This window comes from Epinephelus lanceolatus, chromosome 18 (genome assembly GCF_041903045.1).
Source record: "Epinephelus lanceolatus isolate andai-2023 chromosome 18, ASM4190304v1, whole genome shotgun sequence".
Classification (NCBI taxonomy): Eukaryota; Metazoa; Chordata; class Actinopteri; order Perciformes; family Serranidae; genus Epinephelus; species Epinephelus lanceolatus.
The window spans coordinates 21,437,753-21,450,169 of NC_135751.1; the positions used below are offsets into that span (position 1 = coordinate 21,437,753).

General features: G+C 42.6%; 1 protein-coding gene across 4 annotated transcripts in view; it reads right to left on the reverse strand.

The window, feature by feature from the left end:
- Positions 1 to 204: 204 nt before the first annotated feature.
- brd4 (bromodomain containing 4) overlaps positions 205 to 12,417 on the reverse strand; it is a 46,651-nt gene continuing 34,438 nt past the window's right edge. For 2 of the 4 annotated variants that reach the window (XM_033644874.2, XM_033644871.2), the window contains exons 10-19: positions 11,100 to 11,431; positions 10,851 to 10,946; positions 10,383 to 10,769; positions 6,797 to 7,630; positions 6,606 to 6,703; positions 6,363 to 6,513; positions 6,116 to 6,246; positions 5,775 to 5,980; positions 4,431 to 4,698; positions 205 to 2,840 (exon numbers count right to left, since the gene is read on the reverse strand). In XM_033644874.2, the coding sequence (XP_033500765.2) occupies positions 2,772 to 2,840; positions 4,431 to 4,698; positions 5,775 to 5,980; positions 6,116 to 6,246; positions 6,363 to 6,513; positions 6,606 to 6,703; positions 6,797 to 7,630; positions 10,383 to 10,769; positions 10,851 to 10,946; positions 11,100 to 11,431 (2,572 nt within the window). In that variant the 3' untranslated portion in view covers positions 205 to 2,771. The remainder of the gene's footprint in view (positions 2,841 to 4,430; positions 4,699 to 5,774; positions 5,981 to 6,115; positions 6,247 to 6,362; positions 6,514 to 6,605; positions 6,704 to 6,796; positions 7,631 to 10,382; positions 10,770 to 10,850; positions 10,947 to 11,099; positions 11,432 to 12,417) is intronic. The other 2 variants (XM_033644872.2, XM_033644873.2) reach the window with 2 other exon arrangements.

A 12,417-nucleotide genomic window follows, 5' to 3' on the forward strand; every position in this document is an offset into this window, starting at 1 on the left:
TTTCATGTGTGTTTTGAATGAAGTAAATGTTACAGCACTTCACAGAAACTCCGCCACCAACTAGTGTTTTGGAGGTGTAACTGCAGTGGCACAGGCACACCAATGCATAAGTAGAAACAGCGTAGGCTACACAACTATAAATCCCGCATAGAAATGGGTGAGTACATTACTTCCAAGAGGCATTTCAAATAAAAAAAGACAGAATTTCGTTTATTTTTTTATTTTCTATAAAAGAGATGAGTTTATTCAATGATCATAACAGACTGAATCAGAGACCTCGATAGACCACTCACATACCAAACAATAAATCGAGGAAAATGTTTGAAACAAAACCCCCAAAACAGAACAAATGTAACACAAAATAAAATACCTGAATAAAGCAAACTCTGGGCTGAGCTGCAGGTCAGCACATTCTCTGTAGAACTCATGGCACATTATGTCCAACAGTTATCGTGAAAAGGAAAGAGGCTAAAAGGAATGAAGTTTTTTTTTTTTGTTGTCTAACCCTTTTCAAAAACCAGTCTAATAATAAAAATTCTATATTCATATATGGTGGACTTCATAGTGAATTAAAAAGGTGACTTTAAGCACAGGAACAAGTTCTCCTGAAGTACTGTTTATCTGTTTACGCTCCTCATCAATAGAATGCTTATCTACATCGGGGAACATGCCTCCTGCACCACACACTTTAATATATATAAAAAAAAAAAAAAATCAACAAAAACAAAACACACAGTCACGCAGCCCTCCAAATTTACACAGTCACACTCACAGACCAAACGCTAGTGTGGCAACGCTGAAACATATCTACCTAAAATCCGCTGATTGAACAAAATGAGAAAGTTGTTGTCAGATGTGTACACTCATAGAAGTCCAGCTAAAACTAAATTTAAAACCCGAATATTGACAACGGGTAAAATATAAAACGCTGTCTTTTCCTTTTTTTTTTGTTTCTTTTTTTTTTTAAATTACTTTTTTATTTTTTTACACAAACTCTTTCAAAAATCTCCCTCCCCGTTCAAATATTACACCACCCAGTCCTGACCTGCCCCCTTTTCTAAACCCCCCCACCCCCTCGAAGTGTAATATAAGCCAACGAGAATTGCAATACAATACAGGCACTGGAGAAAAAACACCATAAGAGACGAGTGAAGAGGACGAGATGCATTCAGATTTCGGCCTGTCCCCGGTCCAAACAAAGTCTCCGAGAACAGAATTATAACTCACATCCACTATTTATTGAACAAGAACAAAGCATAAAAATCAAAACTGTTTTTTCAGAGTTTTCTGCTTCTTAACTTTTGTCTTTTTATTTTGTACTCTTGACAGTGTGCCCTCGGTGAATTAGAAGACGATGTGATGCGACTCCTTCCGGTCCCTTCAGCTATTTTCCTTTCTTTCTTTTTTTTTTTAAACTAAACCTGATTCAAGTTAACAGCTACAGAAAGTGTTTGTCTTATTCCCCTGATTGTTCCCGTCCTGCCTCGAGCGCTCTGCCTGTTGACATTTGATCAAAACCTCGAGGTAAGATCAGAGCGCACACGGAGGGAGCAGCGAGGGGCTCCTTATCTTCTCGTTTTTTTTAACTGATCCATTAGTGTGACTGTTGCAAACAGGCTGATGATATCCAACGTTATGTCTCTAAGTGTAATACAATAAATGGTGCGAAACTTGTACTGAAATATTCCAACTAAAGCTTTCCCCCCTTCTCTTCAGCTAACAAGTTCCTGTTGTAGCTTTAACTAAAAAAAAAAAAATACAAGGCAGGATGAAAACTTGATTCTGTTTTTGATAAATACTTGCTGGACCTATGTTAATGCATATATTCAGGGTTGTTTTTTGACACTAGCTACCTACCATGTTTTAGGACAAGTAATTTAGCATAAAAGATAATGGGTTTGTTTGGCATAGACATAGGTGGTGGAGTGTGATGGTGCGATTCAAAGACCTAAAGAGGAAAAAGAAAAAAGAAAGATCCAAAATAAACAGTTATCGTAGTATAAGAAAATACTTCTTTACAGTAGATACTAGATGATGAAAAAAGGTCTGCTCCTACTCCTGGTTGTAAATGTTATTGGTTTGTCCATGTGTGCAGGCCACAGAACATAATGGTCTGTTTAGGAAAAGAGGTGTAAGGCAAACTGTACCTTCTCTGCTGAGAAATATACATGATTTACAGTGTGGAAGTTGCCCCCCCGCCCGCCCTGCCCACCCCCGATCCATGTCATTTGTTCACTTATAACAATCAAAACAAAACAGAACATAAAAGACCAGTCTTCTTCACCACCTCAGACATCTGGCAGTTTCAAAAACACCTCTGCGCAGTCTGTCAGTACATTATCAGAGCATTTTCATAGTTATTGGGATGTCCTTACTTTTGCGATTTATCGTTGCGCCCACAAACATTGTTAAGAAGCAAGTGACAAAGGCAACTGTGCCGACAGGGGTCCTCTGCTTCCCGTTACGAGATATCTGGCAGGCGATTCCCAGGAAATGACATCCAGAACAATGAGACTGTCCCCCGTTGTGTTGTCTGTGTGTGTGTGTGTGTGTGTGTTCAGTCCACAGGGGCACAGCGACATGTGAGCGCCCATCCAGCGTTTGTACTCCGAGGGCCCGTCACATCTACATAACAGTCCGTGTCCCTCTGTGGTGCATGTTCGCCAAATCTCTCTTTAGAGGAAGTTTACATTATCAAAGTTTTTTCTTTCTTCTTTTTTTTTTTTCTTTTTAGGTTTTTTTTTGCAGTTACGTTTCCGTTGCTCCTCTCCTCAAAACAGGTTCTCCTCAAAGATAGCCATTAAGTCACTTTGGAAATTCATGTCAATAGTTGCCGCCATCTGGAGAGAGAAAAGAACAAGTCAGCATTTCTGAACAGTTATTGCTTCTGTTTGTGTTTAAGTTAAGCTCCTCATCTATGGTGCACATCTGTGACAATTCACACTATCTTCTGCATTACATGTTATAATAAAGACATTTACACACCAGAGACTTTTCATTCATTATTCCATACATACACGTAACAGCTTTTTCTAAGAGTTTTGGCCGTCAGTCCACACAATCTGCGTTTTAACTCTGTCCAGGGTGAAGATATACAGAAACTCAGTTGTCAGAGTCTACATGTACAGAGGGAGAATTAAGTTTTAGGCTTATAACATATGTTATGTTATGTTTGTGACGCATCACAAATAAGGCAGCATTTCATGCAACGTCGGGCATGGCCAAAATAGTGCTGGTTCTAACCTTGTAAACACGACTTTTTACATGTTTACACATAAATGTACAGTTACTCCAGGCAGGGAGCCTTTTGGTAATAGCTTTTTTTTTTCAGGCTGCCGATTGGCCAACATCTACTACTTCTTCTTCTTCTTCTTATCGCCTTATATCTTATATCTTCATACAAAAATACTCATGTCTGTGTGGACTGTGGTTTTTGTCAAGAGTTCTATCACACAGAAGATTATGCTGCAAAAAAGTGACACGGCATAATATTTTTTTCAAAACAACGATGTTGATTTTTCTGAGCTTTTGCACTGTGAATAAAGGCATCAACCAATCATGTTGCACCTGTACTTCAGAGAATTATAAAACACAGACCACAGTCCTTCACCAGGTTGTGTACACACGTAAGTAATCTACAAAAACCTGTCTAACAGGTAAAAATATGTATATAATCAGATAATTTCAAATGTACTGGCATGGGTAAAAATAAACTGCACGTGGGCAGGCAGTAGGTGAGAATTTTTTTTTTTTTCATTTTTCAGAATAAAACAAATGAAAAAGATGCGCAGTATGTATGTCATATTTTGACATCTAAATCACTATTATGTAGCTGCAATTCCTTTTATTTTGAAATTCAATGACACAACTTTGACCACATCGTCAAATTCCTCACCATTGTGGAGGACTTCAGAGATTAAATTTTGCAGTCTGAGGATGAGGTGGCAGCCTACAACGAGTTCAAGACACCCATGGAGAATCCTTTTGAGGTTTTATGGTGTTGGAAGGAGCAAGCTAAAATATTTCCTACCCTGGGAGCGATTGTGCGGAATATTTTTGCCATCCTGGCATTGAGCGCAGCCAGTTAAAGAGACTTTACCTCTGCTGGATTTGTAATTCAAGACCGGAGACCCTAGCGTAATGTGAGTGACTGTAGCCTGTGTGTGGGTGCAGGTTTTCAAAAATGGGCCAGTGCAGGACTCTGGTGCAGATCAGATCCACTGTGGCAAGTCAATCTGCATCAAAACCTTTCACTGAACAAGTGTTACAATTATCACAATTCCGCATCGCTGGTGGTATGAAAAGTTGTGATGTTAAATATTCATATTTTGCCTGTTTGTGTCTTTGATACGTCACACCCCTGGTGTGTAAAGGCCTTTAGCATCATATTTAACTCCATAAAATTAAAGAGTGTTAAACAATTATCTCACCGCTTCTCGCCTCCTCCTCTCCTGCTCTCGGCGGCGTGCTAGCTCCCTCTGTTGGTCGAGTGGGTTCTGTGCGGTGGGCTGAGGCGGAGTGGGGGGTTGTGGAGGCTGCTGGATGGCAGCTGGCTGTGGGTCCTGCTGTTGCTGCTGCTGCTGCTGCTGTTGTTGTTGCTGTTGTGAAGGAGCTTGAATGTGTTGCTGCTCCAGACGTCTGCGTGGCTCCTCGTGCACCCTTCTGCTTGGCTCCATGATGTCCTCTTCATCTCGACCTCTGGAAAACATTCAGGACAATAATTCACATTAGGTGAGTCAAATACGTGTGACATTGCTGCAGAGGGTTCACAGCTGGTTTCATCTTTGATGTATCGTGGGGGAAAATGGCTGACCTAAACATAAAACAAGGCCAGAAAAACAAGATCACTTAGAGAGAATAACAACATGGATAAAGATCTGCACAGAGATACTTTAGCTAAAGGACTCAGCAAGCTGGTTTCTAAACTGTTAAATCACACATTACGCACATGGCTCAGCACGTCTACTTCCCACAGCAGAGTCTGTCCATTATAATCACCTGAAGCTACTACACTGACCACAGGAGCCCCCACGCCCGTGCCCATTGCTTATCTCTATTTTTAAGAGCCTGGTCTATTTTTTCCTCTACATGCTGCTCCACAGCCCTCCAACAGGTACTGTACATCATGTTTATTATTAAGGAGTTTAATGATTACAAGATCTTTACCATCTGTGGCCTATTAAAAGAGCTATTAAACAACATTAGCTCGGCCTTGTCAGTTTCAGTTGAGGCAGGGTATTAAAAGCATGATTAAAACCGCACTGAAAATATGTAATGGCTTGAGCAAGAGTAGATGTCCATATGTACTCTCTGATGCCAATAATTCAGGACTAACATCATGCCTCACCAAGCAATGCATGTAATTGGTGAGAATATTTTATTTAATTCTGAATCTTATAGTTCAGAAAAATTAATAGGGGCCATAGCCTGGAAACACAGTTATCTTTCCATACTGTCTTTTCTTTGTTCCATACTTATTCAGACATGGAAATGACTAAAATCAAACTTCATACTTTTCCACACTGTGCTGGAACCCTGGGCCCTACAATACAGCCACTAGAGGGCGTAACACTTCACCTCATAGTACACTGTTTCCCATGTTTTCTTTATCAGCCCACACAAGTACATTCACAGTGCATTTTTGTCTTACAGTTATTACTGAGATTGAAAATATACAACAAATTAAGGACAGGTGTTTCTCCTCAAAATACTATATTTCCCTCATGCGGTAAATATGTGGCACCTTTATTTTGTGTTCTTCTGGGCAACCTTACCGTAGTTTGTCCTGCTCTCTGCGCAGCCTGTCTTTTTCCGCTTGCTCGGCTTGGGCCTTCAGGGCTTTCTCCCTCTCCTCTTTCTCCCGGGCGGCACGACGGAACTGCTCGAAACTGTCGCTTGATGACTTCACTGCAGATAAGGGTGTAGACGTAGACTTTTGTGCCAGGCTGGCCCATGAACCCATATTCTTCAGTTTCACATCCTGAAAGAAGACGCACAGAGACAGGAAGAAAATCCATCATCAATCATTACCAAAAATCTTGCGAGATGCAACGCAATGAAGTTCACACATGAGGAACTGAGAGAGGTGTGTGAGATAATTTTAAAAACCACTCACCTGTACCTTTTTGGGGGCAATGGGCACCTTGGACTCCTGTTTGAACTTCTCCTTGTCTTGCAAAGAGGAGGGTGGTCCACTGGACTCGGAGGAGCGGATGACAGGTCGCAAGCCGTCCATAGACTTCACATCTGCTCAACACAAGTACGCATATACATACAGAGTCTCAGTATCTTTTATGGCTCCTTCTTCTTATGCATTTTGTCCACAGTAAGCCAGAGGAAAAAGAAAACGTGTTGCTACTCACTCTGTTGGCTGTGGCCTGGTTGAGAAGGCTTGTTGTCAGGATGTTTGTGATGGTCTGGTCTCATTGCAGGATTAAATGGCTCTCCTCTCATCACTGGTGATGGAGGCAGTTTCTCCTCCTTTACTCCACCATGGCTCCCAGGGGCTCTCTGCTGCGTGATAAAAAAATTGAGTCAAAGTCAGACACAGGCATATGGAGACATAATGTTAGCCCTGCAGTAAACCGTAAAAACAAGCTTCTCACCTTTTTGTTGTGAGATGGAGACTGGTGAGATACAGGTGGATACTGGGGAAGTTGTGGGGAATGCATCATGAGAGGGGATGGGTTGTCCCTCATGTGACCTGCCAACGAAGGAACAGAGCTTAAAACTTCAGCCAGTACAATTTTGACTTCTACAGCCAGCTACAAAAAACATTTTTGTGTTATCTTCCCACCTGCATTGTAAGGGTCGGCCTTGGTGAGGCGAGGGGAGGGCTGCTCTTGCTGCTGCTGGATGATCTGCTGTGCTTTGTTGGTGGGCATGGATACCTTGTGTTGTGATACCTGGGGCTGACCAGCTAGGCCAGTACCCTGCTGGTAGTTCATTTGTTGCGGTTGTGGCTGCTGTTGCTGCGGCTGAGCATGCTGCATGTGGCGGGCCTGGTGTAGAGGCATCTGTTGGGGCGGGGCCTGATGTGACGGGGCTGGCTGAGCCTGGGACTGAATAGGAAGCTGGGGAGGAGGCAGCGTGGTCTGGGAGGAGAGTTGAGATTGTGTCTGTACAGACTGCAGTAGGGAGATCTGTCCTGGTTGTTGTTGTTGCTGCTGCTGCTGCTGCTGCTGCTGCTGACGAGCCTGCGCCTGGAGCGACTGCATGGACTGCTGGGGCTGACGGGCTTGTTGGAACTGCTGCAGGTATAACTGTACTTGGTTCAGAGGCGTTGTAGACCCTGGCTCTTCATCATCCTCCAGCAGCATCTGGGGAGGCTGGGAAGACAGCAAGCCCTGGGGTGTGAGCGTTGGAGGTGACATAGGCCGCTGGTGCAGGGGCTGAGGAGGGTGGAGGATCTGAGAGGGGAGCTGGTGCTGTGGTGGTGGTGCTGCTGCCTGGGGCTGGAGCTGCTGCTGCTGCTGCTGCTGTTGTTGCTGCTGCTGCTGTTGTTGCTGCTGCTGTTGCAGAGTTGGCTGCTGCTGAGGAGGTGCTGGTTGCTGCTGAGGGGGTTTGGGATGAAGAGGCGCTGCCTTGTGACTGGGTCGAGAAGGCTGCTGAGGCATGGAAATGTGCAAGGCTGAGGTTGCACAGTTCCAGGAAAAGAAGAAGAAACAAAATGTATAATTAACACAAATTTATTGTTCCAAAATCATCTTCCTCCAGGTGATGTTTTTTGTGATTGTGATCATTCACATGTTAACTGAGAAAAAAGGAAAATACCAGTTCAATTTGTAAAATGTGTAAATGCATTTTACAGTTATTTTGTGGGAACTGATAAAAACAGCATTTTTTGTAAATGCTCCCCACTGTGACACACAATCTGACAAGTACAAGCCAGTGGTGATTTATCTATTTTCTGAAGCACAAAAAATGGTGAGTAAAAATCTCGGAGAACTGTTGGACCACCAGCCAAGATGACATTTTCAGATGACATTACTGATGTTATCTTGGTATCAACCTAAAAACTGCTACAATGATCAATGAGACATAATTGAGCGTGGGAATGGCCATTATATGCTTCAGTCATTCTGTTCTAGGCCCTTGTGTACTCTAAACTCTATAAGTTTGAATAGGCACCTAACAAAAACACAATTTTTAACACATATTTATGACAAGAAAAATTTGACTGACAGTGCTGAGCTGCATCTCAAATTAATCTTAGGTACCCTGCTTTCAGATGATGTACAGTACAGGCCAAAAGTTTGGACACACCTTCTCATTCAATGCGTTTTCTTTATTTTCATGACTATTTACATTGTAGATTCTCACTGAAGGCATCAAAACTATGAATGAACACATGTGGAGTTATGTACTTAACAAAAAAAGGTGAAATAACTGAAAACATGTTTTATATTCTAGTTTCTTCAAAATAGCCACCCTTTGCTCTGATTACTGCTTTGCACACTCTTGGCATTCTCTCCATGAGCTTCAAGAGGTAGTCACCTGAAATGGTTTCCACTTCACAGGTGTGCCTTATCAGGGTTAATTAGTGGAATTTCTTGCTTTATCAATGGGGTTGGGACCATCAGTTGTGTTGTGCAGAAGTCAGGTTAATACACAGCCGACAGCCCTATTGGACAACTGTTAAAATTCATATTATGGCAAGAACCAATCAGCTAACTAAAGAAAAACGAGTGGCCATCATTACTTTAAGAAATGAAGGTCAGTCAGTCCGGAAAATTGCAAAAACTTTAAATGTGTCCCCAAGTGGAGTCGCAAAAACCATCAAGCGCTACAACGAAACTGGCACACATGAGGACTGACCCAGGAAAGGAAGACCAAGAGTCACCTCTGCTTCTGAGGATAAGTTCATCCGAGTCACCAGCCTCAGAAATCGCAAGTTAACAGCAGCTCAGATCAGAGACCAGATGAATACCACACAGAGTTCTAGCAGCAGACCCATCTCTAGAACAACTGTTAAGAGGAGACTGTGCGAATCAGGCCTTCATGGTCAAATAGCTGCTAGGAAACCACTGCTAAGGAGAGGCAACAAGCAGAAGAGATTTGTTTGGGCCAAGAAACACAAGGAATGGACATTAGATCAGTGGAAATCTGTGCTTTGGTCTGATGAGTCCAAATTTGAGATCTTTGGTTCCAACTGCCGTGTCTTTGTGAGACGCAGAAAAGGTGAACGGATGGATTCCACATGCCTGGTTCCCACTGTGAAGCATGGAGGAGGAGGTGTGATGGTGTGGGGGTGTTTTGCTGGTGACACTGTTGGGGATTTATTCAAAATTGAAGGCACACTGAACCAGCATGGCTACCACAGCATCCTGCAGCGACATGCCATCCCATCCGGTTTGCGTTTAGTTGGACAATCACTTATTTTTCAACAGGACAATGACCCCAAACACACCTCCAGGCTGTGTAAGGGCTATTTGACCAAGAAGGAGAGTGATGGAGTGCTGCGGCAGATGACCTGGCCTCCACAGTCACTGGACCTGAACCCAATCGAGATGGTTTGGGGTGAGCTGGACCGCAGAGTGAAGGCAAAGGGGCCAACAAGTGCTAAACACCTCTGGGAACTCCTTCAAGACTGTTGGAAAACCATTTCAGGTGACTACCTCTTGAAGCTCATGGAGAGAATGCCAAGAGTGTGCAAAGCAGTAATCAGAGCAAAGGGTGGCTATTTTGAAGAAACTAGAATATAAAACATGTTTTCAGTTATTTCACCTTTTTTTGTTAAGTACATAACTCCACATGTGTTCATTCATAGTTTTGATGCCTTCAGTGAGAATCTACAATGTAAATAGTCATGAAAATAAAGAAAACGCATTGAATGAGAAGGTGTGTCCAAACTTTTGGCCTGTACTGTATGTGGCATAAACTGTTCACCTGCTATCTCCCCATAAAGATCCCCTGTGCCCTAAAAAAAAAAACAAGACAAACATGGCTCTATGGTGGGTCTCAGAGTGAAATGTTGAGTTTATTCTAGTAATGAGGTGGTTCTTAGTGTTCTTCTGAGAGAATAGCATGAGGTCTGATTAATCGAATCTTTAAGTTATGGTGGGTTCTCATCGGTTTCCTATGTTAAGTTTAAAAAAAAAAAAAAAATGTGTTTGTTGGAGAAAAATCAGTGTCGACAGACATTTTGTCACGTGTGTGTTTCAGTTAACATGGGTTGATCATTTAACTATTCAGTGTTCTGTTGAATATTTTTTCTGCCATTTATGGAGACATAGTGTGTGCCCATTTGAAAAAGCACAGGGACTGGTTATAATTCTTCGAGGGATTGCAGTTACACCTGCAGAAACAGTGAAACAATGAAAATCCAAGTACCCATTAATATTAGACCCATCAGAGGTGCAGTGGCCTGGATACAGCCTTACCTGGAGATGGGAGGACGGGATGCTGGTTGAGGAAGGGGTGGGTCTCAGGGGACACTGGCCCAGCAGAATGAGCGTTGAGGTGTGGAGGTGCAGGTGAGGAGGAGTTGCCTGTGTGGTGGGACAGGTGCATGAGGGGCTGGCCGAAAGGCGGCAGGGACTCGAAGCTAGTCTCCAGTAACTGGGAAGACTCCAGAGCAGCTACAGGGGGGGCAATGAAGCCTGCAGGAGAGGGCTGATGCTGCTGCTTCATCTGACTGCTGGACTGAAGGCCTGCAATTTGGGAATGAAGCCCAGTCTGAGTGGGGCCACTCTGAGCATGTACATGAGGATGTGTCTTCTTCCCCTCCTTCACAGACTGGCCCTTCTTCTTCTGATGCTTTATTATTCCTGAAAAATTGAAATTAAGGTTAGTCGCTTAAAGTAATATTGCATTTTTTATTGTGGGCATTAGAATAGTCAGTGAGTCACCTGTCCCCTCAGCTTCACTGTCTGAACTGGAGCCACTGCTCTCTGAAGAGGATCCAGTCTTTTTGGAGGTAGCCATGGACTCCACAGGCTTCTCAACTGCAAAACAGCAACTTTGTGCTCATGCATTGCCAAAACAAAGCATCAAATGTGAAACCGCTCATAGTAATTTCACATTCTAAATAAATTAGAGAATCACACACTCAGGTGTTCACACAGAGAGTGACCATTTCTCCTTGCTGGCTTCCTTACCTGGAACCTTCTTCTTCTTTCGGAGGCAGGAAGACACATATCTCTCCAGCTCGCGCAGAGTCGAAGGCTTTAGTGTCTCAAAGTCAATCTCGATCTCGTCAGGGTTCGAGTTTTTGAGTGAGGGCTCTCTGGACTGGATGATATGCACTACACGGCCGAGCTTGTCACCGGGAAGCTTGTTGATGTCCAAGCTCAGCTGCCTCTTCTCCTCATACGTCATAGGCTTGCACTTTTCCCCTGTCGCTGATGACCCAGCAGCCCCCAGATCATCTTCCAGGTTGGGAACCGGCAGCACGTTGGAAGGATAATTGCTTTTCATCGCTTCCTTTTTACTAGAGCCAAAACACAAAAGTGTAATTTGTCAACATGTAATACTGACTAGTCTTAATTTAAATCGTAACTTCAGGGACACAGCTCAAAGTATTTTACAACTAAACATGGATGAATTTTAACAAGTGCAGGTGAAGAAGACATAATGCAGATAACCTGCCAATCACAGAACATGCTCCACTGGTATAACGTGGCTACACTGAAGACGTAGCAGATGTGGACTGTTAGTGGAGCAGCCTTTTACACATAAAGTGGGTTTTAAAGTGTCTATTTGTTTTTTTAATTAAACTACTGATACAGAGGAAATTATTGTCTAATAACACCAACACGTTGTTGCTGTTTTTTATTCAGTTTTTCTTTTTTTTAGAACAATATTTCTCTTTTATAATTACCTTTGGTAAGTGAGGTAGATATACTGTATAGCCACGGATTTGAGCACATGTATGATGAATAAAGAGAGAGCTACCCGAAGTCAATAAATAAATAAATAAATAAATAAATAAATGCAACAGCGTATTATCATATCACCATGTAAAGAATCAGAGTCAGTCCTGACCTCTCTGGGGCCCTATGCAAAATTCTGCTGAGGTGCCCTCCTACCTGACCCATGAGCAAACCATTTGTCACTGCCACACAGTCACACCTGACACCCCAGTGCTCCCACTACAACCCTCCCTACTTAAAAACAGTTTGCTCCATCTGTTGGGCTGAGGATAACCAGACCTTTACAAAACAGAATGAGGTATAAACACTATTTATACTAAAGCTTGGCTAAACACTTGATGGTTATTATTTACTAAGAAATGTGCATCCATATTGCCTAGTGTACCAGCTAATCAACATTTCTAATTTCATATGTAATCAATATTCACTGCTTTCCATTCTGCATCAGTCCATAGTTATAACTAAACCTTGACTGAAAGAATAGATCATCTTTTTCTTGTTTTAAAATTATGTCCACCTATGAGAAATGCTCATATATTGTCTA